This window comes from Harpia harpyja, chromosome 15 (genome assembly GCF_026419915.1).
Source record: "Harpia harpyja isolate bHarHar1 chromosome 15, bHarHar1 primary haplotype, whole genome shotgun sequence".
NCBI classification, from domain to species: Eukaryota; Metazoa; Chordata; class Aves; order Accipitriformes; family Accipitridae; genus Harpia; species Harpia harpyja.
Genome location: NC_068954.1, coordinates 5531010 through 5552479, shown reverse-complemented (window position 1 = coordinate 5552479; position 21470 = coordinate 5531010). Strand labels below are relative to the sequence as shown.

The following is a 21470-nucleotide window of genomic DNA, read 5'->3' as shown; positions in this document are numbered from 1 at the left end:
TGTGCGCAGAAGAAAGTCAGTAGGTCCCACATTTTGGCTTGATATATTTCCAAGCCATGTCAATGGCTGTCTGTCATTTCCATTTTTTTTCCTGGTTGTCTCGTTTCTGACACAAGCTTGCCAGGTGATGGGGAACAGCCACCTGCAACATCTCATTTCAAAGGCCAGCAGTCTTTACATGTCCATCCAACTGCTGCATAGGGCAATCAAAAACACACACATCTTGAGCTGCCTGTCTTTAGTGTCTAGGAAATTCTATTGTGTCTCCTCCTTAGCTTCAGCACAACCATGACGACTATAAATACAACAGAAGAAATGAGAGTGTTCTTTGATAAATATTGGTGCACACCTGAATCTACTAACTAACTTCGGGTATTTATCTTTTGAATGGCCATTGGGTTTTTCCTTCTACCTTTCCATCTGATGGAAAAATATGATCTTGGTGAGTTATCACAGCCTCTATGTAAATAAATGTGAAAAGCTATGGCAGACTTTCAAGCTTCCAGATAAATACAAAAAGGAGATAAAGGGGTAGTTTGAGCAGTATCCTTACCTAAAGATGAGAAAGAAGCTGCTTTTAATAATCTTTTTACAGAACACCCTCAAGAATCATTAGGAATGGCGTTCACCTGACCAGACATATGCTATACATTTCTGTATCTGATCTAACCAGTAATGCTTCCCTTTTAAGTCAGAAGAGAGAAATAGAAACTTCCAAGAGCAATTGTTTTCATCTGAAAGGAAGATACCTAAAATAGGCTAAATAGGCCAGGTGAATACAAGGACCTGACACTCAATGCCCTTTTGCTCATGCTGCTTGGCTGACACAGGCTCAAATCAACTTCAGGATGCCTCCCAGAAGGGAACCAATGTGGTCTGATGAAGAGACTGATGTTACTTAAAACTCTGAATTCAGTTCGTTGAAGTCTGAGCTATGAGTATCCCTCAGCCAATGATGTGGATTTATGGAGCATGACTTCGGTACATGCCAATCTCTAAGGTACTTCTTGGTCTGTGCTCTTACTGGGGACACAGCTACAGAGACCAGAAAGGTAGGATAAGGTGCAGCTTGCCTGCACACTGCGACAGAAATATTTCTTAGATTCTCCTGAACTTTGAGCTGAATAATGTTTTTTGAGAACATTGACATTTATCCCATTTCTGTGGTGTCATGGTAGAAGAGTTTTTTCATTAAACATTAACTTTAATGCCTTAAGTCAGCAGACACCTACCTCACCTCAAGTTGAAAGCTCAGCCAAATAAATGCAGTTTGTCCATGCTGTCCTTAAATAGCCTCCTTTACCTTGGAAAGGGAAGTACCAGTAAGTGTGTTTTCTGACTCTCTGGATAGCAACAATAAGATTGTCTTGACTGGATCCATACCACCCCCACCAGCCTTTTACCTGATTTCTTACAAATGCGGGGAAAATAAGGTCACTAATGCACCACTCAAAATTTATTACAGGGACCACTAAGATGTCTGTCAGAAGAGAGAGGAAACACAATGGACAAATAGCAATCACAGCTTAATAGATAGATGATGGGTTAGTTTACCTCATTACTACAGGGTCTCTTGCTGAAGTAACTGTGTTTTACTTTTCCATTTTAAATCACACAGACTTTATTCTCTCTGGAAGACCTTGCTTGATTACTATACAACGCTTTTCCTCTCTCCAGTACACAAAGAACTGGTAGAGGTTGAGACTAGAAGGAGTTACTTAGTGTTTTTGTTCTCCCCTCTAAATAAAATAGACCAGAGAATTACATCCAGTTAAGCTGTGTTTGGCTAAAGTGTACCTTGTTGAAGAGGAGCATGGTGGGCTTAAAAACTTCACTCTTTCATGTTCTGCTTTTATTGCATGAGCGTTGCAAAGAAGGAATAAAATGCAGAAGCAGAAGCTTTTGGTTGAGGTGTATCCCAAAGTTGCAGGAAAGCTGTTTACAAGAGATAACGGGGTTCATTCTCCCTTACACAAGGGCCAGTTTGTACAGCTTTTGTGATAAAAAAGGGACTACCGCAGGGAAGATGGCTGCTTTACATACACCTTAAAGCTCTACCTATTATCCTGAGCAAGCAATAAGAAATAGTATAAATGAAATGAATGCTTTAAGTCTCGAATGCTACTTGCAAAAGGTGTTAGCGATAAATCAGGTATGTCTATTGTCCTTTCTTGTGTTAACATAAGTGTTTCTCTTGCTTCTCATCAGTCCTCTGTGCTTAATTGTGTCTGGGCACTTGAGGTGGCTCTTACAGAGATGCTGTTCCTGCCAGTGTGAAGTCCCTTACTTAAGTCTTGCTCTAAAGGCAAGCAGGTATTGACCTTCTGAAAAAGCACAAGGAGATGACTTCAGACATGGCAATGTATCATCTCAGTTGTCCTTCCTTACTGAGGACTGTCTCTAGGTTTCAAAATCCACTCTGGAGCTGTGAATGCACCTGTATTTGTGTTCACTCTACTCTTTGCTTCTTGCCAGAAGAGCAGTAGAAAAGGGCACTTGCCAGGGAAACTGAGAAGTCTTTTGTTTCTCACTGACCTTTCATGATACAGCTTTCCTTACTGGCATCAGCAAATGCAAGTGCACATCAATCTGAGTGATCTCCAAGTTTCTCTTGGGTTGCAGACACTCTACAATATCACTTGATTTAGATCTGTTGCCTTCAATGTGTTCTTCTTAACATTTGTATGAATCAAAACAAAAATTTCCCAAGAGAGAGGACAAGATTTAAATAGAAACAGAAAGCTTTATTCTATCCAAGCAAAGGCTTTGGTAGAAGCTCAGTAGTGGGAATGCTGTTAAAAAAAGAAAACTGGAAAGATGCACCTAAAAATAATTATTTTTCAATGTTGTTTACAGGGTTTCTTAGCTGTGCTAGCTATAGACTTACTGGCAGTATGGAATTTGGAGGGTTGTTTTCCAGTGTCAAGGAAGTTATGTATTCTTCTGAATTACCTTTTACCTGACAATCACATTATGCACAAAGGAGTCTTCAAAACAGTTTCTAGAAAACCTTTCTGTGTTCCTCTATCAGTTGAGATAAAACTTAAGTGGACTTACAGCTCTGAGTAAAAGTCCTGATCATCTGTGAACCTGCACAGATTTTGTAACATGCTGATTTCCCTTATTAGTTTCACCCTTCTTAGCAAGTAATATGAATTTTCTCTACCAATTGTTTTCTTCCCTAACAGTTTCATTTATGTAGTGACTTTCCCCCCCCCGCCCCTTGCTTCCAAATGGCACATTGTAGAAACTGTTTTCTAGACAAATACAAGATATTTTTCTGAGCTTATGCACAGATCACATGTACCACTTTAATAATTTAAATTATCAACTTAGGTGCCTCATTTTGCACATGGGTAGGGATCTGTTTCCCTTTGAGGAATAATGGCAAAAAAAAGTGCTTTTGAGAAATAGTGACTCTAGAAAGCTATGACATTAGGGGATGTAACTGCAACGGTAAGTGTATTCTTCTCTTTGCCTTGTCTGTGACAAGTTGATTTACAATCCCTGGCTTGTGGCCCAGGTACTTTTGTTCCTCATATCAAGTTTTTTTACCAGTTTTCTGTGTTTCTGAGTTTTAAGGTGTCTATTCCATTACCTGTAAATATTGTGTGTGATTTCCGTTTACCTGTTTGCTGAAAACTAGATAAACCCTTTTCAGCTTAATAACTCTTTGGGTTTTTTGCCCCTGATGGTATTTTACAGTTACAATCTTGCTCAGTACAATACTGTGCTATTCCTGCAAAGGTCCTGTCTGCTCCATTTGCTGTAAGGAAAGCCCACATCACCGGAGTGATGACTACAGGAAAATTGGCACGCTTTCTGTTTCAGCAAGAGGGCCTGTTCCCATCTCTTCCACTTCATCGTGCCCTCCTATTGAGAAGGTTAAGTACTTCTCTCTCCACTAAATCTTGCAGAGTACACAAATGGTACAGAAATCTTAAGTGAGCTACATAATGCTAAGTTTGCCGCAATAATTGCAATGCATGCATGAAGAGTCAAAGAGGGTGGTTAGGGAATATTCCTCAATGAAAAGATGTGTTAGCTTCAATTTCCCTAGCTAATATAGCTCCCAGTGCTACTTTTGTACAACAATCCATCCATAGCAGCCAGATCAGAGAGGGTGTCTGCAGACTGAGACCGTAAGAAACAGGCTCCAGGGAGCTGATCCCAGAAGACCTCCTGCTATGTGTGGCACTTTCATCATTTATATAAACATCAGCCTCTCAGAGGCCAAGCTATAATGTTCTTAATGGCACAGCAGCAAGGTGCCATTTAGTGGCAATGCATGAAATAATTGGTCTGACCTACGTGAGGATTTGTCAAGACAGAGAGATAGTAAATATCTGATTTCGATGACTCAATGAATGCTCTGAACTCTGAGCGACACCACAAGTTAAAACCCAACATAAACTGTGCATTTTGTACATGCATTAACACTGATCCACAAGTTCTAATCAGTAGAACCTTGGCACAAGTTGCAAAGGTAGGTAGAACAATGAGTACGTAAAAAATTCCTACAAGAAACTCCCATATTGTTTGTTTTTCCTATGTACAACTAACATCTTCAGTTGTCTGAATATTAGGCAAGGAGGGACTTTGTTTGTGGCTTGAATGCTGACCAAGTGGAAGACATGATTTGTGACCTTAGTAATTAATTTACATGACTGTTTTTTAGTTACCAGGAAGTAGGTAGTAAATCACTGAACACCCAGAAGTAGTCCTGTGCTATTGAACTGACAAGATGAATTTATTATTTCCTTGCAATGGGCCAAACACAAATTCAATGAACAACTGCAACCCACCTTGCTATCTAAAATACAACATTTCTCCCGGGACAAACCAGCACTGGAGGAGGTTCTACAATGAATTGAGAGCAAATAAATATGGGCATATAAGGAAAAATACTTTCAATGGAAAAGTCCAGTCCCTGAAGTGTTCATACCAAGATACAAGTTTTCATGCCTTAGCTCATTGGATGCCACATTCTTCTTAGATACTTTCCAGGTACATCTAAAACATATGCTTACCAGCATTAAATAACTCAAGTAGGGCTGGATAAAAGTCTTTTATACTGGTTCGTTCACCTGATCTGCCTAGCTAGATCTGCAATGACTGTTAGTGTGAGGCTACTGGAATTATCTAAGTTCCAAAGATTTAAGCTTGGTTTATGACATATTATGGTCAATATTATGTCAAAATGGTTTGGATTGTTCTTGTGTTTCAAAAGCACCCATCCTTATGTTTACTGATTATGTAAAGGATGGTCCAAGGCCCATCCAGGAGGCAGGGCAAAAAGCAAGAGTAGAGACAGGTACTAAAACGGGGCTCCTGGGCCATGAGCAAGTGGTAGGAGAGGGTTCAGGGGAGGCTGGTCAGGGCCACTAAAGCCGATAAGTGCCTTCACTGCCCTAAAACCTCCTCAATACCTGTTATTAAATACTATGCTTGGATGGTCATTCATATTTCTGGTGATTTTTGCCTGTCCAGCAAAATTTCTACATTTTGGATGGCCTCTCCCTTATCTCCTGGTTTGTGTCCCTGCCTTCACATTCTACTGCTTCCTTTCATTTCACTTTTCCTTCCTGGTCCTTTATACATTTCTTTTTTTTCCGTTGTCTCCTCTCTCCTTTCCCATTTATAAACTGATTTCCTCATGAACACTCAGCTGCTACAATTTGTGGAAGAAACACGATGGCTGCTTCCAACATGTTATTTATCATGACTGACATTTTTTACCTCTTCAAGTCACCCAGCATTTGTCTGTTTAGGAATACATGGAATTTTTAGGTCATTGAGGACTTTTCCCGGAACTGTAGTTAGGTTATCACATAATCCCTTCCATAAATGTTTTGCCCTCTATTTTTAAGGTTTTTATGTCCTTCTTCATTCAGTTGGAAGGCTGCTGCTGACTTTTCTACTTTTACTGCTTAGAAACTGATTTCTTCACTAAATTTGTTAATACAGTGTATATATCTTTTTCTTGTGATACAAATATCTGGTAGCTTAAGCAGCTCTTACATTTTTTTAACCCTTCTGATGTTTGTAGAGTGCAATCATATTCCCTTTCAGCTTTTGCTTTTTCTAATCAAGTGGGCTCTTTGGTTTTCTCTGATATTGCAGACTGTCTGTTTTCCTGAATATGTTAATATCTCTTCTTTTGGGCCTTAATTTCAACTCGCTTAAGGACAAATAACTAGAGCTGTAAACAGAATTTTTAATAAATTCTCATCAACGTCATGTAAGATAGCATTAGCTCTTCTGTTTTCTGGAAATGCATGCTACATCCTAAGGTTCACATTTGATTACAACTTCACTTTTATTGTTAACAGTCATCCTGCAATTAATATATCTGGGTTTTCCCTTGTAGAGTTGGTTCATGTTGACTGCCTCCCACATTATCACAGAAAACTGAGTAGATGTTAAGCATCTGGTCTAAACTAATCATCATGACTCCCTTTATGGCCCAAGGCTTTTCCAGGCCTATGATTCATCTTACTAGTTTTGGACTATTTTCTCCTGCTCCCCGTTGACAACAAAAAAGATCTAGACTGCACTGCTTAGAACTGGACAAATAATTTACCATCATCTAAAGAAGGTACATTACCCACCCACATCTGCCTCCTACCCAATGACCCAGAAAGAACAATGGAACAATTGAAAGTTTTCTTTTTATTTAGAACAAAAGAAGACTAAGACAACATATAATAACACACTCCAAATGTCTTTAAGGTTTCTGTGATGATAGATTTCTTGTATTACTAAAAGGGAGAAAGGGGAGTTACTAGCTTTTAATTCCATGTGGCATCTGCAGAAATGAATGTCTACATTGTAGATGTCTACATTTATCTCAGTGAACTGGTGCTCACTTTATTAGAGATAAGGGAAATAGATACTTAAGGAATGTGATTAAACATATCCTAATACAGATATCTGAAGTAGGTAAAAATTACTTGCTTCTCTCTCACTCTTTCATTCTCTCTCTCAAATATCAAAAGGACTAACTCCACAGGCCTTTAAAGTTAGGTGAGATGAATTGCACCTGAAATTCTCATAGACTTTAACTAGTTTAGCCATATAGCAGATTATTAATTTGAGGAAATATAATTTCTGTTTCAGGAATGAGGAATTGAAGCAAAGCATCCTCTGCAGTCTGAGGATCAGGCCCTGACTTACTCCAGGATCCTTTCCAGGGGAGACTGAAGGAATTTGGCACCAGGACTCGTGTCCGTTGTGGTCCAGCACCAGTGCCTTAACTGCAAACATTGGCTGGGTGAGATGAGGGTGATATGAAGAGATGTCAAAGCATCCATCTGTCTTTTGAGAAGTCTTCTTTGGGACTGCAGGACACCTGGTCAGATTACTCTTATGTTTTCAATGTCAGGTATCATTCTGAAAATAGTAAGGAGACTTATCAGAAAATTCACTGTGAATGGCAGCGAGAAGTTTGGGTGTATGTTTTGGCAAATGAAACATGTCCTACTTTTGGGTCACTGAAATGTGTCAATATCAGACCCACTCATTCCATTGTCTCCAATGGGCTTTGGAAAAAGCTTTTTAGGCATGACTACTCCTAGCACAGCCTGAAGACAACCACACAATCCTGTGCCTGTTCTTTATAACTAAAGGCAAATATGTAATAAAAATAAATAGGTATCTTAAACAAGGGCTGCTTTAATTTCTCTTAGAAACAGGGCTAGCTGAGACAACAGTGTACTAGATGATAGCACCACTTCTGCATGGAAACAATCCACTCAGTATATATACCCGAGGAAGGAGAGAGGGTAAAGAGTCCTCTGGGTACACAAAATGGTAAATAAAACTCTTTAACCTGCAACAGTAGTTCTCCAGACAGTCACAAAACCACAGAATTCCAGGAAAGCCTGCCAGATAGCCACCAAGTCACAACAATAGTGCCTGCTTTGGAAAAAATAGCAAGGAGGATACTCAAAACCTGATTTTGATTTGGAAAGTCTTGCGAGTAAAATGTATCCAGATTTACCAAATTGTCAGACATGAGGTGTTTGCCTCATTTCCTGCCATTGTCTCAAATACCCAGATTTTGCCTTGAACCAAGAGAATGATGCTGTCCTTACACTTCCAGAGGACTTAGAGCATGTGCAAACTAGGTGCTCCCAGATCTTCATCCGGATCTTGCCAGATGTTAGCTGACTCCCTCTGACAGATGCTGATGTTACAACCAATTAGTAGGCTCTTCTACATACTGGAAGTATTTATGGCTAAAGTTTTGCGTCATTAGACCTTCATTGCCTTATGGTTCAAGGTGGTGAAAACAGAACTTGACTTTGAGTTAGTCTACCTGTAGATGAGAAGTCTGTATTTATATACCAGCGGAGCATTCTGCCAACTCCTTCCTAGCTGGATACACAGCTTTTAGTAGCAAAAGAGCATTTCCAATGTTAAAAAAGAATCTCTGATGAAGGACATTGTCCTGGTTTCAGCTGGGATAGAGTTAATTTTCTTTCTAGTAGCTGGCATAGTGTTGTGGTTTGGGTTCAGTATGAGAAGAATGTTGATAACACACTGATGTTTTCAGTTGTTGCTCAGTAGTGTTTAGACGAAGTCCAGGATTTTTCAGCTTCTGATGCCCAGCCAGCAAGAAGGCTGGAGGGGCACAAGAAGTTGGGAGGGGACGCAGCCAGGGCAGCTGACCCAAACTGGCCAACGGAGTATTCCATATCATGTGATGTCATGCCCAGTATATAAACTGGGGGGGAGTGAAGCTGGGAGGGATCGCTGCTCAGGAACTAACTGGGCATCGATCAGCAAGTGGTGAGCAATTGCATTGTGCATCACTTGTTTTGTATATTGCAATCCTTTTATTAGTATTATTGTCATGGTATTATTGTTATTACTATCATTATTAGTTTCTTCCTTTCTGTTCCATTAAACTGTTCTTATCTCAACCCACGAGTTTTACCTTTTTCCTTCCAATTCTCTCCCCCATCCCACTGGGTGGGGGGGCGAAGTGAGTGAGCGGCTGCGTGGTGCTTTGTTGCTGGCTGGGGTTAAACCACGACAGACATGTTTTGCTGCTGTAAGCTTCAGTGCAGTGGAACTTCTGCCAGCACAGAAATGCTGGAAGGTGACAATTCTTCACACCTCTGAGCTAACAAAAATATTCCCATAAATAATTCTAACATTCGGACTGTGCTTGAACAGCGTTGTATTTTGTACTCCTCATCAGGCTGAGGAAATATGTATGGAATCAAGCATAAGAGTGAAAAAAATTTCAAGGGGGCTTGCCTGTAAGCCACAAGTTGGGGATGAATGCTGCAAAGGACATCTACAACTTGTGGTTAAACTGAATGATTAAACTATTCCATGTGATAGATTTGCAGGATATTAAAAGTTCATGCAAAAGCTCAGTTGTCTTTCAGATTTATTCCTTTTAATCAAACACAGTTTTGCATTACTAATGCATTACCCTCTGTACAATAAAATAGGAAGAAAAAAAGCAGTTTTGTCACTTGCAGTAACCAATATGTTGAGAAACATCTCCTGACATAAGAAATAGTGACACCTGCACAGGCACCACTCCTAAAACCAAAGCACTAACTTAGGAGTCTACTTCAAAAAAAAATAAAAGGGTGACATTTTAATGTTTTCTGGTACGTTGTTGGGTGAGGGAGGAAAGTCTCCTCCATCATACGGCCAGAGTTGCACAGCCACATCTGCAGAAGAGGTGAATCCATTCTTGCTTTGAAATTACTGGGTTTGTGTAATTTCTGTGCTTCAGAAGCAGTGGTTGTTAGAAAACTCCACCTTACTCCTCAGTGTTTCAGCTGTGTGCAAAAATCACAAGGGCTACATTTCAACTTTTGCCAAAATAAACAGCATTTGACCCCGCAGGCATAACTTTGTGGGAAACTGGAGTTATCATATGTGCCTGCACAAAGAATGCTGTGTATCAGTAAATAAAAATAACATGGTTTAACATATACTTCCTTTGTTTTCTTCAGTATAGGTTTCTGGAATATGTTTACATTGGGAAGGACTTTTTGGAAAAGATAGATCAATGGTTATGCATGCCCTAAAATAAAAATTGCTGTTTTAAAGTCAATGAATAAAATAAAAAAACCTTGTGTTTCATTCAAAATTTGTCAACAAAACAAATAAAAGCCTTAATTTTATTTTAATTTAGCAGCTTGGGTTTTCCTCCTTTACTTCCATCGCTTTATGCAGAAGTGGGAGAAGAGAAGAAAGCAGAGGAGTGTTAATGATGCAAAACAGAAAGATAAAAATGTCATTTGATTTTAAATGATCATTTCTGTTACTGTGGAAAAAACCAAAAATCTGACCATAAGCATTTTAAAGAGTCATTTTCAGTTACACTTGGGTTGCCCATCAGTAACAGAATGAATAGTCAAGACAGGCCATTTCCTTAATGTGTGAGAGAGTATTTCCATGCCGATGCGTTACCTCAACTTTTCCTAAAAATTGCCTTTCTTCAAGACTTGTTATTGATGCGGGTGTCAGAATACCTTTGTTAGTCCTAGGGAACAGCCCCATGGCTGCATTGCACAGCGCCAAAACCAGACGACTGAGCCCGTGACCAGCCCGTGAACCTTCAGACATCACCGACGCGTCAGCGCGGGAGGGAGCGTCGTTTCCTCGCTTGTATCTCCTGGTGCCCCCTGTCCCCTTGACGTGTGGTTAAACTGAGATATAATTATAAAGGAGGTGTGGCTACCGAATGTGATGTTATAATTAACAGGTCTTAGCGCTTCATAGGCTCTTTCTCGGCGTTCAATAATTAATCTTGCTTGCCCTGACTATGTCAGTTTATCTCTGCGTTGCAGTCAGTGAGACTGAAGCACGGAGGTTAAATGTCTTGCTTGCAGCTCGGAGTGGAGACAGTAGCTGTCAAGTAGCTTCTTAATGAGAAAGTCTGTCTCCTGTTTTGCACAGTTTAACTGTAGCCCTTACACTTAGAGGAATCCAAATTTTGGCAGCCTGTCCTAGAAGAGCCGGGAGCAGCCCAGGGGTGGGGAACATCCTCATCCTGTCCCTGCTCTGATGGCCCTTTGCTGCTTGGTCTTGCTCAAGCGTCTTGCTATAGTTTTGTTTCTTGGGCATTAATTGGGTATTCTGACAACACAAATTTCTAATGGCATATCCAGGTTTCCAACCCTTGCTTTCTATTTAGTATAAAGTCTTAGCTTTAGCTGCTTAACCTGTTATTGTAGGTGTGATATGTTAAGGAGAAGAGTAAAGCAAGATTTATGGAAGAGCTGATGAAGAAAAACAGGGAAGATTTAGGCCCATGACTCTGAACAAGACTTTGTGATACTGAAAGTGAAAGACATTCCATTTTGCTTAGCCCAAAGGCTGATTCTCAGACAGCCAAATTAGATGACGTGACTACACAGTTGGTGCATTTTAAATATAAAAAATGTTCTTTCTTCAGAAGCTGTAAAAGACTGTTAAAGTTACTTTATAACATTTGTTCAAAACTCTGTTTTTAAAGTCCTTGCATGTAAGTTAACTGCTGAAGAGCTCTTACATCATTCTCCACAGATAAGACTTAAACTTGTACCGTAGTAGTCGCTCTTATCATCTCTCGGCATATGTGCTTCTTGTGAGTATGTCTGGAACCAGGATAGAAATTGTAAGAAATTCTTGGTGTTACTAGCTTCTTGCCTTAACTACACCTAAAAAGTTGCACAATTCTGTAGATGTAACTTCAGCACATACGAAAAGGCACATGCTAGTACCACAAAGGAAACAACTCTCAATATAAAAAACAAGTTTGTGAAAATACAGCCAGAGAATGGAGAAAAATGTTGTTTGACATGCTGGATCTCAGTGAATGTCACGTTGCTTTTACTTCACCTGTATATGGGAAACTCATATTCGGAAGCATCTCAGCCTTCCCACGGATATGAACAACTAAGTGGAGTGACCCAAGCTCTCCTTGAAGTATGTACTGAGAAACAGGATCATCCAGGTAGGATTTCATCTCACCTGCTATTTCTCCTATTCCACATCAATAGGGAAGCAGAATCTTTTGAAACCCCCTATGAAAATAGGAAGGTTAATGCCTGGATACCCTGCAGCAGCCCAGCAGGATGCATGATGCTCCAGGGTGGCATTTCGTGGTGCAGAAGATCTCTTCCAGCTCCTGCTGCTGCCATGCTCAAATACCATAGCTGGATATCCAGAGCACAAAAGCTGGCTTTTTGGGGAGGGAGCTCTCTCAGAAATCTCTGATAGTAAAGTCATTCCCCCTTAAATATTCATTGGCCCAGAGAGAGAGGGAGGAAAGAGAAAGTGTGTGCGTGGAAGGAGTTTTAACACCCATCTCCTTGCTTGTGAGCAGAAATTAAATCTTGGAAAATATTGCAGAAAACACCTGAGAGTTTTGCCAAAATTATGTATCCTCCTGTAAGAGAACTGGGGTTTTATAGTATAGTGTTTTCCGAGGAAAACATAGATTTCTCAGGAAATTTTCACCCAGCTTTGGTTTGAATTACACTTTCTACAAATATCACTGTGGTTGTAGGAGCCTTGAATGGTGGCACACAGTCATGATGTTGAAACTGAGCTTCAGGCAGGTAGAAAATCAAGGCTACCAGAATTAGTCATTGATATCCTGGAAACCACAAACTGCCTTAATTTGATGGTATAAATTGCTCTAATATGATAGTAATTTGGCTAACAGAGACAGGATGAAACAATGGAGGGGAAGAAACCTCTACCAAGGTGTTTCTCTGTGTAGTGATTATTTATTCACCCAGTGTTAGCTGGATGCTGTGCAAGGAGGTGTTAAAATCAGGCCAGGGTAGGCCCAGAATTTTAATTTCCAGTAAAAGGAGAAGCCCTTTATACACGTAGCAAAACAAAAACCCGATGCAGCTGAATGTCTGGGTATGGTTCACCCTCTTGTGTTTTTAACCAGAATTGCAGTCCTATGGAGAAAATGATTTTTACCGGTCTAAAATAGGAAGGGAAGGTGGTAAGTGGGATCAGTCCTGCTCAGGGCTGGTATATGTGACTCAAGACCTATGGGAGACCAGCACCCACCTTGAGGAGCACCTGGGGGTCCGGTGGGACACGCTACTGCATTCTGCATGGCACCAGGATATTTTTTTTTTTTTGTAGCAGCATTTTTTTCTACATGTTGCAATATGAATTCCAAGCAAGTGTGGGACTTTTACTCATAGAGAGGATGGGAAGGGGTATATATACCTCTTCCTTTGTATGAATGCTTTTAAAAAGCTTCATATTTCTCAACCGTTGGTGCCATATGACAAAAATTATCATTTATCACCAGCATACACAGATGTATCTGAAGCTTTGTCTTTAGGCCACAGAGTAAAATTGGCAGATTCAACTTGTGCCTCTTATTTTGGCCATACAAAAAAATGCATCACTTTTTACTTTGTCTTTCTTTTCCTGTCTCATCCCCACTCACATAAAGTATCAGAGAGCCTTGCAATATCCGTAAGGAATTTTCCAAATGAAAAAATTGAGTTATAAGTAACTTCAATGAAAAGCTCTGTTTGTGAACGGGTGGTAAATCATGTATTTATTTAGCAGGAATACATTCCATTGATAATCAAAGGTAACAGAAGAAAGTTAAGTGGCATTTAACATATTTTGCAAAAAAAAAGAAGTGTTTTAAAAGTGTGTTTCCCATTAAAAAGAAATGAATCAGTGGAAGATCCACTGCAAGGAAAACCACAAAGTATCACCTTAGTAGCTTAAGGATGATTTCTACAAAGTCTAAAATAACATCAGAGGTTATTTTGAGCTACTAGACTTATTTAGGACTGAAGTAATAGTGAGATTTCAGAAAAGGATGTTACCTATAGGTCAATCCGAACTGATGCACTGAGAGTGAATACACTTCACAGCGAGTTCTATTCTTTCCTAATAATTAAGTCTCACAGCAGCTATAATGACATCCACCAGGACATTATATGATTTTAGTGGTGCATCTACAGGTAGCAGGACACTTCTCCTTCACAAATGAATTGTTACAGCTAAACAACGTTTTCAGATTTCTGCAGTTTCCAAAGACGTCTTGATACTTGCAAGGATTGGCTAAATACAAGAGATAGAAATAAAACCAAGAAATATTAATTGAAAACCAAGTCCTGGTCTGATATTTCTGCATTTTCCAAAAATTCCAAATGTTCATGTCTGCATAGCCTTTGTACTTTCGCTCTGCTGTTAAAATTGCGTGAATATTATAGAAAAGGGAATGCAGGCAGAAAGGTGGTATCTTAGAGTTCCCATCTATTTGTATGCTTTGACTTGCTCCACATGGACGTCTGCAGAACCCAGGGGCCCGTGCAGATCTTCACGTACATATAGATATGTGAAGCCTGACAATCTGTTCGTGCCCTTAGATAGAGACGTACATCAAGACATTTTGTCTTGAGCTTTCCAGAAGAGGGCAGCGGAAGATTGACGGTGTGATAACGCACCGTTTGCTCAAGAGCAACACAATTTATCTGCTATCGGAGGATGGTTGAGGTTGGAAGGGACCACTGGAGGTCATCTGGTCCAACCGCCCTGCTCAAGGTTGTGCCTGTTCTGCTGGGATATTTAACGACTGTTATTTCTGGGGGTAGATGAAAGAGGCGGTTCTAGAATCTTTTGTCCAGATTAGCAAGAAGTAACTATGCAAAAGTAAAATGCTACAAAGGAGCAAATTATCTGAGGTAATGCAATGGTTGTTGTAAGGAGGAAAATACATTCACTTACTGCAAAGCCCTCTGTCACAGTGGCCAGGACAGTCTGCACATTTTGGTCCGCTTTTGTAAGGTGTAGCTATTTGCATTGCATTATTTCCTCTGAAATTTGAAAGAAATACAACACAAAACAAGATCAAAGTGCAACTCTGAGCCATTAACAGGAGTGTATGTTATCTATCACACTGAAAGGCATCCAGTTTTTGGATAAAATTATTTTCATAGCCAGTCATGTTTTAGTTTCAGATATTCATAGAATACAAGAACTTTGATTTTAAATAAGAGGGACACTAAAGTTTAGAGAAAGAATATTAATAGATTATTTGCATTTATATAGCTTTATCAGTTAAAAAAAAAAAATCCTATGTGCTTCCTAGTTCTGCTTTTCCAGTGGCTTTCAAGTGATTATGGCTTATAAGGAAATAACCTCAGCAGATGCCTTCTGACATGCAGCTGTTTCAGATATGCAATTTACATCTGTGAATATTCATTTGCCGTTGGCTTTCACTTTGCATCTGACTTTCTTGTTTGTGGTCAAAGTTATAGGATGATTTGTGCACGATGCCTGATTCTGACAGAGATAGACCTTTCTTTGTTCATATGCTAAAATTTGCCTCATATCTGTTTCAATGTGAAATAAAATAAATATTACTATTTAACCTGATGTTAAACCCACAATTCCCATTAGCATTTTTAAAATTATAAATAGTTAAAATAAACTGTAATCATTTTATCCTTCACATGACCAATAGACTGCAGGAGGTTTTGAAAACATATCCATAATTATCGCATCTTAAATGACTAAAAAGGTAGTACGTACGCAGGACAGTATTGGCAAACATAAAAGTAGTTGAACTGGTTCTTACTACAGTAGGCAACTGCACATCCAATCTGGTAACTGTTGTACCAGATTAGCTGTAGAATAAAAAATAAACACATTATTTCAGAGTCATATTTTACTGAATTCTCATCAAAGAGATCACAAAATAACAGAACCAGAAGATAATTTTTTTTTTCATTTTGTCTATTTAGCTTTTAAATTCACAGTTTAGCTGACAAAATAATAAATAGAGAAATGAGTTAAACGTACTCCAGTTTCAAAATGTTTTTGAACACTTTCTGGCAGGACACGAAAGTTTAAATTCAGATATTTTAATCATAGATATTTTGCTTTGATAATTCTTAATTAGGTATTTCAATCCCTATATAGAAAATATTTATTTCTAAATTAAAGGTATTGAATTTTTTTTTCTACAGAATGATATTTCTCTTCTGGACAGCTCTTCCAAAATACTGGTTCCATTGCCTCAGAATTAGATGAAGAAGTTTTGATTTATCATTCATCTTTGGATCAGAGTGTGAATGATAGATAATGGTTTGATGACAGTGATAATTTTTTTTTCTGACGTTAAATATCTCCCAGCTCCCTTAAGTGTACTCCTGTATTTCTAGTGTATCACTGCAGTTTGTTTCAATTCTCCATACCTGAGTATAGTTCTCGATATTGACATTTTTCGCGGTGGCTCCAAATCCATACTTGAAATTGGAGGACTGACTGTACCAGACTTTAATTGCTTCAGCCCATGTTTTTGGGTAAGATGATAGTAATACATTCTCACCACAGGTGACACCTGAAATAGAAATAAGTCTATTTTATTACTTAGGAGAGAAGCAAGCTGTAGGGTGGGAGGTAAGACAGAGGGGTTGTAGCTACATCCTAAAAAAATCTCTACAATGCCAACCTATTTGCCCTGTGATTTTAAGAAGTGGACAGTACTTCTGATCTTATGAAAACTGCAGGAAATGGTACTCTGATTTTGGTGAGCTTTCAGTCACAGATACTTATATGACTACAAAATGTTACACAAAAATGTCTGTACTTAGTCATACCAACAGTCTCCAGCAGGAGCCAAAAGCAGACACTTCAAGAAAGGTACAAATATAGGGCAAGTTCACAGCATCCCTCTCTCTCAAGTTCCAACAATTTGTCTTTCAGGGTATTTATCTGACAAAGATGATGTTTTTGTGTTTAATAATCCTAAAAAGATACTCTACAACAGATTAAAAGTTATCCTTATTTCTAGTTCATATGCACAGGGATCATCTGCAAATTGTCATTAACCCATCAGCTTAGGCTCCATATTTGTCACGTACCATTAATGACCCTCTGATCTCTTGGACTGATTTTCATCCCACACTTATTTGCCCATTTCTGAGCATTTTTGGCAGCTTCCTCACTCCACACCTGAAAAATACAAAGGAAGAAGTATCCAGGTAACAGATATGTTAGTGCAGTGCATGAGAAGAAAAAATATGGGAGCAACTTGGACGTTGTGCGCTGAATGCTCCCATGGTCCTCAACAGAAAGCGGAGGAGTCATGCCAGTTTACACTACTGGGGCATGGGCACCACATTTCTTCAGCTCTTAAAGGTTGCAGAGCAGGTTATTCTGCACAGTATCACACAGTCCTGATCTCCAGATGGTCCTGATTAGTAGGAATTTTATAACATACTGTTACTTTCTTTTGGCTTTGTGTCTGAGTTAACATTGCAGGGTGCAGTGTACTAAATGGTATAAAACTCATTTTCAGCCCAGATGCAGCTGAAATGTAGGGATAGATACCAACTGGACTCTGAACCTGACTGACTCTGAACCACAGGCTAAAAAGTGTTATCCATCATTGGAGAGCCATTACTGCATTTTGTACCTTATCCCCGGTTCAAATACTTTCCCTGAAAAGGCTGGCAGTTGCTGTCTATTGCAATGAGCAGACATAAGGCAAGAACTTGTGATCCGCTGTGCAGGCTATGTTGACGTAGGTTTGACAGCAATAAATAGATGTGGATGTGGCAAGCCTGTGTTTGTAGCTCCTGTAGGCAAATAACCCGAGGCATGGAACATTTCCGATGTTGCTTAACTGAGTTTTGCTAAGTAGAGAAGCTAAGGTGTGTTGGTTAGAAGAGAGGTTTTGAATAGTGCTTGTGGCCCGTCCTGAGACCTTTGCAATGATTTTACAAGTGCTTGCAGCATCAAGGTGTGCAAAATTAAGCATGAAGCCTGCAGAAACTAAGGGAGAAAATTCCGATTTCTTCATCTCAGTCTCAGAGCATCTTTCCTGCCCTCTCTCTTCACTAAGTGTGGGCTGTTTAGAAGGCTACCATCTTCTGCGAATGACGTGGAAAGCAGGCTAGTTGCAATGCATAGCTTACCATCTTCAGCATGTTCCTGGCTGTGGGAACTACAGATCTCCGTATTTCATTGTGTTCCTCAAGGATCTGTTTTTGGTTTTGAAACTTAAAATGAGGAAAGGAGGAAACGCCCATTTTTTTATAGTGAAAATCCTGGAAAACAATAACAATGAAGGTTCCAGTTATCAGAATTTTAATAAGCAAGATAAATTATGAGCTTCTTGTTAAAGTAAAGCTTCTTGGATATTCCCAGCTTTTCTTTCTTGGTCCTTCTATTCTTATAATTGCTGGTTTTTTTTTTTTCTTCCTTCCTTGATTTGAACTGCACTTTTTATTAGGAGACGTGGCCCTAAATGAAATTTGTAGATAGGAATTCTACCTTCAGATGCCTCCGCATCAAACATTGAGAAAACTTAGCTCTGGAACCAAATCTCAAGACTGGCTTTGACTTCTTGTGTGCACTAAAAAAGTCCCTAGCTCTTGTCATTTGTAAGCTTTGGAAGTGTGTGTAGCTGGATCAGAATTTAGGACTGTTTGCAGACCATCTTCTGAAATACCTAAGGTCAAGAAAGCAATGCATGATTTAGATTGTCTCTTATATAGTGATGTCAGGTCATGAATCCTTGCAGAGAAAAAGAGTTACAATGCTTACGTTGGAGTTTTCAGACTCAAACATCCATCAGGAAAGGATTCTTTCCACTTTATGTCTAAAAATGGACATCTCAGTCTAAGCTAGACACCTGCATTCTCCTTGTCACTACTGGAGAGGGCAGAGGTAGCTCATCCCACAAAATCTGAACTCCTTTTTAGGACTGGAAGAACCATTCTCTACAGGCACATCTTTCTCCTTCCTTTGTAGAGAGAGGCTGGCAGGGATCTGGACAACTAATACTTTCATGCTTAAGTCAGTAAGATGAGTTCCAGTGTTGGTGTGATGGTCTCTTTTCTAGGCACTGATTAATCTTATTTTATTTCAGATATCTATACCATAGATATAAATATCTAAAAGTCATCTCAGTTTGCCTTTATGGTCAATAAGAAAAGCATAAAATGAGAGAGACTGAATTCTGAAATGTCCAAGTAATATGAATGAATCCCACTCCTTTGCCTTCAGAGCTCAATTCTAGGCTTTAAAGGCTGTAGTCAGTGGCTTAAAATAGCACCTAATGCCATTTTAAATGCCCAGGGAGCACTACCTAGCCTCAGACCGCTGCTCCAGAAAGGTATAGCTGTCTGTACAGCCACCCATGAAAGGCTCAGATACTCTGAAGAGTCCCACGCTGCACTAAGACACCTCTTTGGGCAACTGAACCTACCCCAAGAGGTGTCGTACATCTTGTTTATCTTAAGACATTTACAGTGGTAGAAATAACATCTCAGCCAGTTATTTTAGGCTGCTGCTGTACTCAGGTAAAGGAAACAAGCAACTTAGGACATAGTCCACCTGAGGTTTATTGAAGAAAGAGATGACTGGCATCCCTGAAGTACTTATTTCTTTTCATTCATTAATAAGCAGATCTTGATAAATAGCTCACATTCAAGTGCCTATGTTGGAAGTATCTACATTTTATAAGATTAATGCTCTCTAAGGAGAAGTGAAGATTAGATTTCTGATACTTAGATAAACTATTTTAGATTAGCTTCAGTTCATATTTTTTTGGGAAAATGTATTTTTAAAATTATTCTTGTGAAGAGAAGAATAATTTGATAGGCAGAAGAAATATTTTAATACAAAAATCTGTGAAAAATGAGAGTTCATCTTTATTGTCTTATGTTAACCTCTTAACAATAATTTCAACCCTGAATTGCAAAGCTCTAGAGATCACTAGACCAGACTATGCCATGTCAGCTATCTATACAACGTGCCCAGATATGGCTCTTTTGAATAGATGAATGCTCCTACCTGTCCATCAGATTGGTGTAGCAAAGCAGCGAGGAAAACGATTGCAGTTAGTAGATCCATTTCTACAGTGGAAAAACAAAAAAACCAAAACCCGAAATCCATTAATCTCTGTTGCATAAAGTTTGGGGTGTAATGTGGTATGTAAACAAGACACAAAACTGTTGCAAAGTCAAGCCTGCCACACAGAAGATTATTTTAGTTGATACCTAATACAGTTGAATGTGCTGAAACTGTGCAAATGAGTGCATGATGGTGCATGGGCACCACTATCTCATACAGAGAGAAGACTTCACTGTGCATTGAAGCAGGGACCGTAAGTAGCATAAAGTTGTGTTTCTTGTAGCAGATGGATCAACCCCCTTTTGACTTCTTTATTCAGGATACCTTGAATTTGCAGCATTTGCTTCATCTTTGCCTCCTTGTATTAAAAAAAAGCCCATTAATTTGTTCAGTAGGGTCACATCAGTGTCCTGCTTAAGCAAGCATCATCTGTATTGGGAACTGGTATTGTGGAGTGGAGCACCGAACCCATCAACAGTTGTCTCCATTCCTTTTCTGTGCCCTGTTTCATCATCAAATCACCACCATAATGACTCCAGTAAATAGTAATGATCACCCTCAAGTTACATCTTACACCTAGACATAAACAAAACCTTCATGAAATAATATTAGCTATTGTCCTCTGGCAGCTAAGATGCCCTATAGAAGCAAATACCACGGTATGCACACAGGCAGTCTGAAAACCACTCATATTCACGGGATATTTTTTCTACATGTCAGAAGAAGCAAAGGTTATACATCTTTGTATAATTGAGGATATACAGGAAATCATGCCTTTAGTTGGTAAAGAGTAAAGATGTGGCAAAATCCCAAGGAAGACTAACTTTGAGCTCAACGGTTTATCTTAAACCAGACTGAAGCAAGCAAGGAAAATAGATGTAATAAAAAATGTCAAATATAATAAAACTTAGAGCTGGTCTCTGAGAAAAAATCCACAGCGTGAGCAGTACAGGTCAGTGGTAGAGATCTAGGAGATCCTGCTTGACAGGGAAACTATTGGGAAAACACCTGCTAAAACTGCAAATATACAATGAAAATATAAACAATCCAACAATCCATCTCTGCTAAGTGATTAAATAGACATGTTGATGTTAGGTGAGAAAAATGGGTTAAGAGCTTTTACTTCTGGCAGGAACTGAAGGACGGATTAACATTGCAAAGAATTAACAGCAAGTTACCAGGGTTCTAGACAAACAGCTTGCATTTCATTCTTCTTTCACTGAATAGAATGAATATTTCTTGTTCCTAGAGTGATGACTTGGAAGAGATGACATTTATAGCATCATTCATATCCTGTTCATTATTTGACACCTGCAATTGCCTCTAGATTTTTGATCTGATCTCCCTTTTATTTATGTTGGGTTTATGTTACTGACGTCAGTGGATTTACTTGCTATCTAGTCCTGTGTGAGTGAGTCAGCCTACATCCGTGGTGTCAGAAATTGGTGCTTATTATAGGGAAAATAATGATAACAATAAAAAGAAGTAATGATGGGTGTCCAGAAAGAGTGTTAGTTTTCTTCACAGATGCTTTGGTGTGACTCTTTCATTTATAAACAGTGCAGCAGCTCTAATGATACTTTCATCTTAGATGA

The 21470-nt window shown here is 39.2% G+C and overlaps 1 protein-coding gene across 1 annotated transcript; it reads right to left on the bottom strand.

Moving 5' to 3' along the window:
* Nucleotides 1–13183: 13183 nt before the first annotated feature.
* Nucleotides 13184–19382, bottom strand: LOC128152190 (cysteine-rich venom protein DIS2-like). Its single transcript, XM_052810278.1, has 6 exons — nucleotides 17934–19382; nucleotides 16878–16968; nucleotides 16209–16354; nucleotides 15544–15638; nucleotides 14737–14825; nucleotides 13184–14070 (listed from the first exon to the last, which is right to left on the bottom strand). The coding sequence occupies exons 1-6, from the start codon at nucleotides 18045–18047 to the stop codon at nucleotides 13943–13945; spliced, it is 663 nt and encodes a 220-aa protein (XP_052666238.1). The 5' UTR covers nucleotides 18048–19382; the 3' UTR covers nucleotides 13184–13942.
* Nucleotides 19383–21470: the final 2088 nt, after the last annotated feature.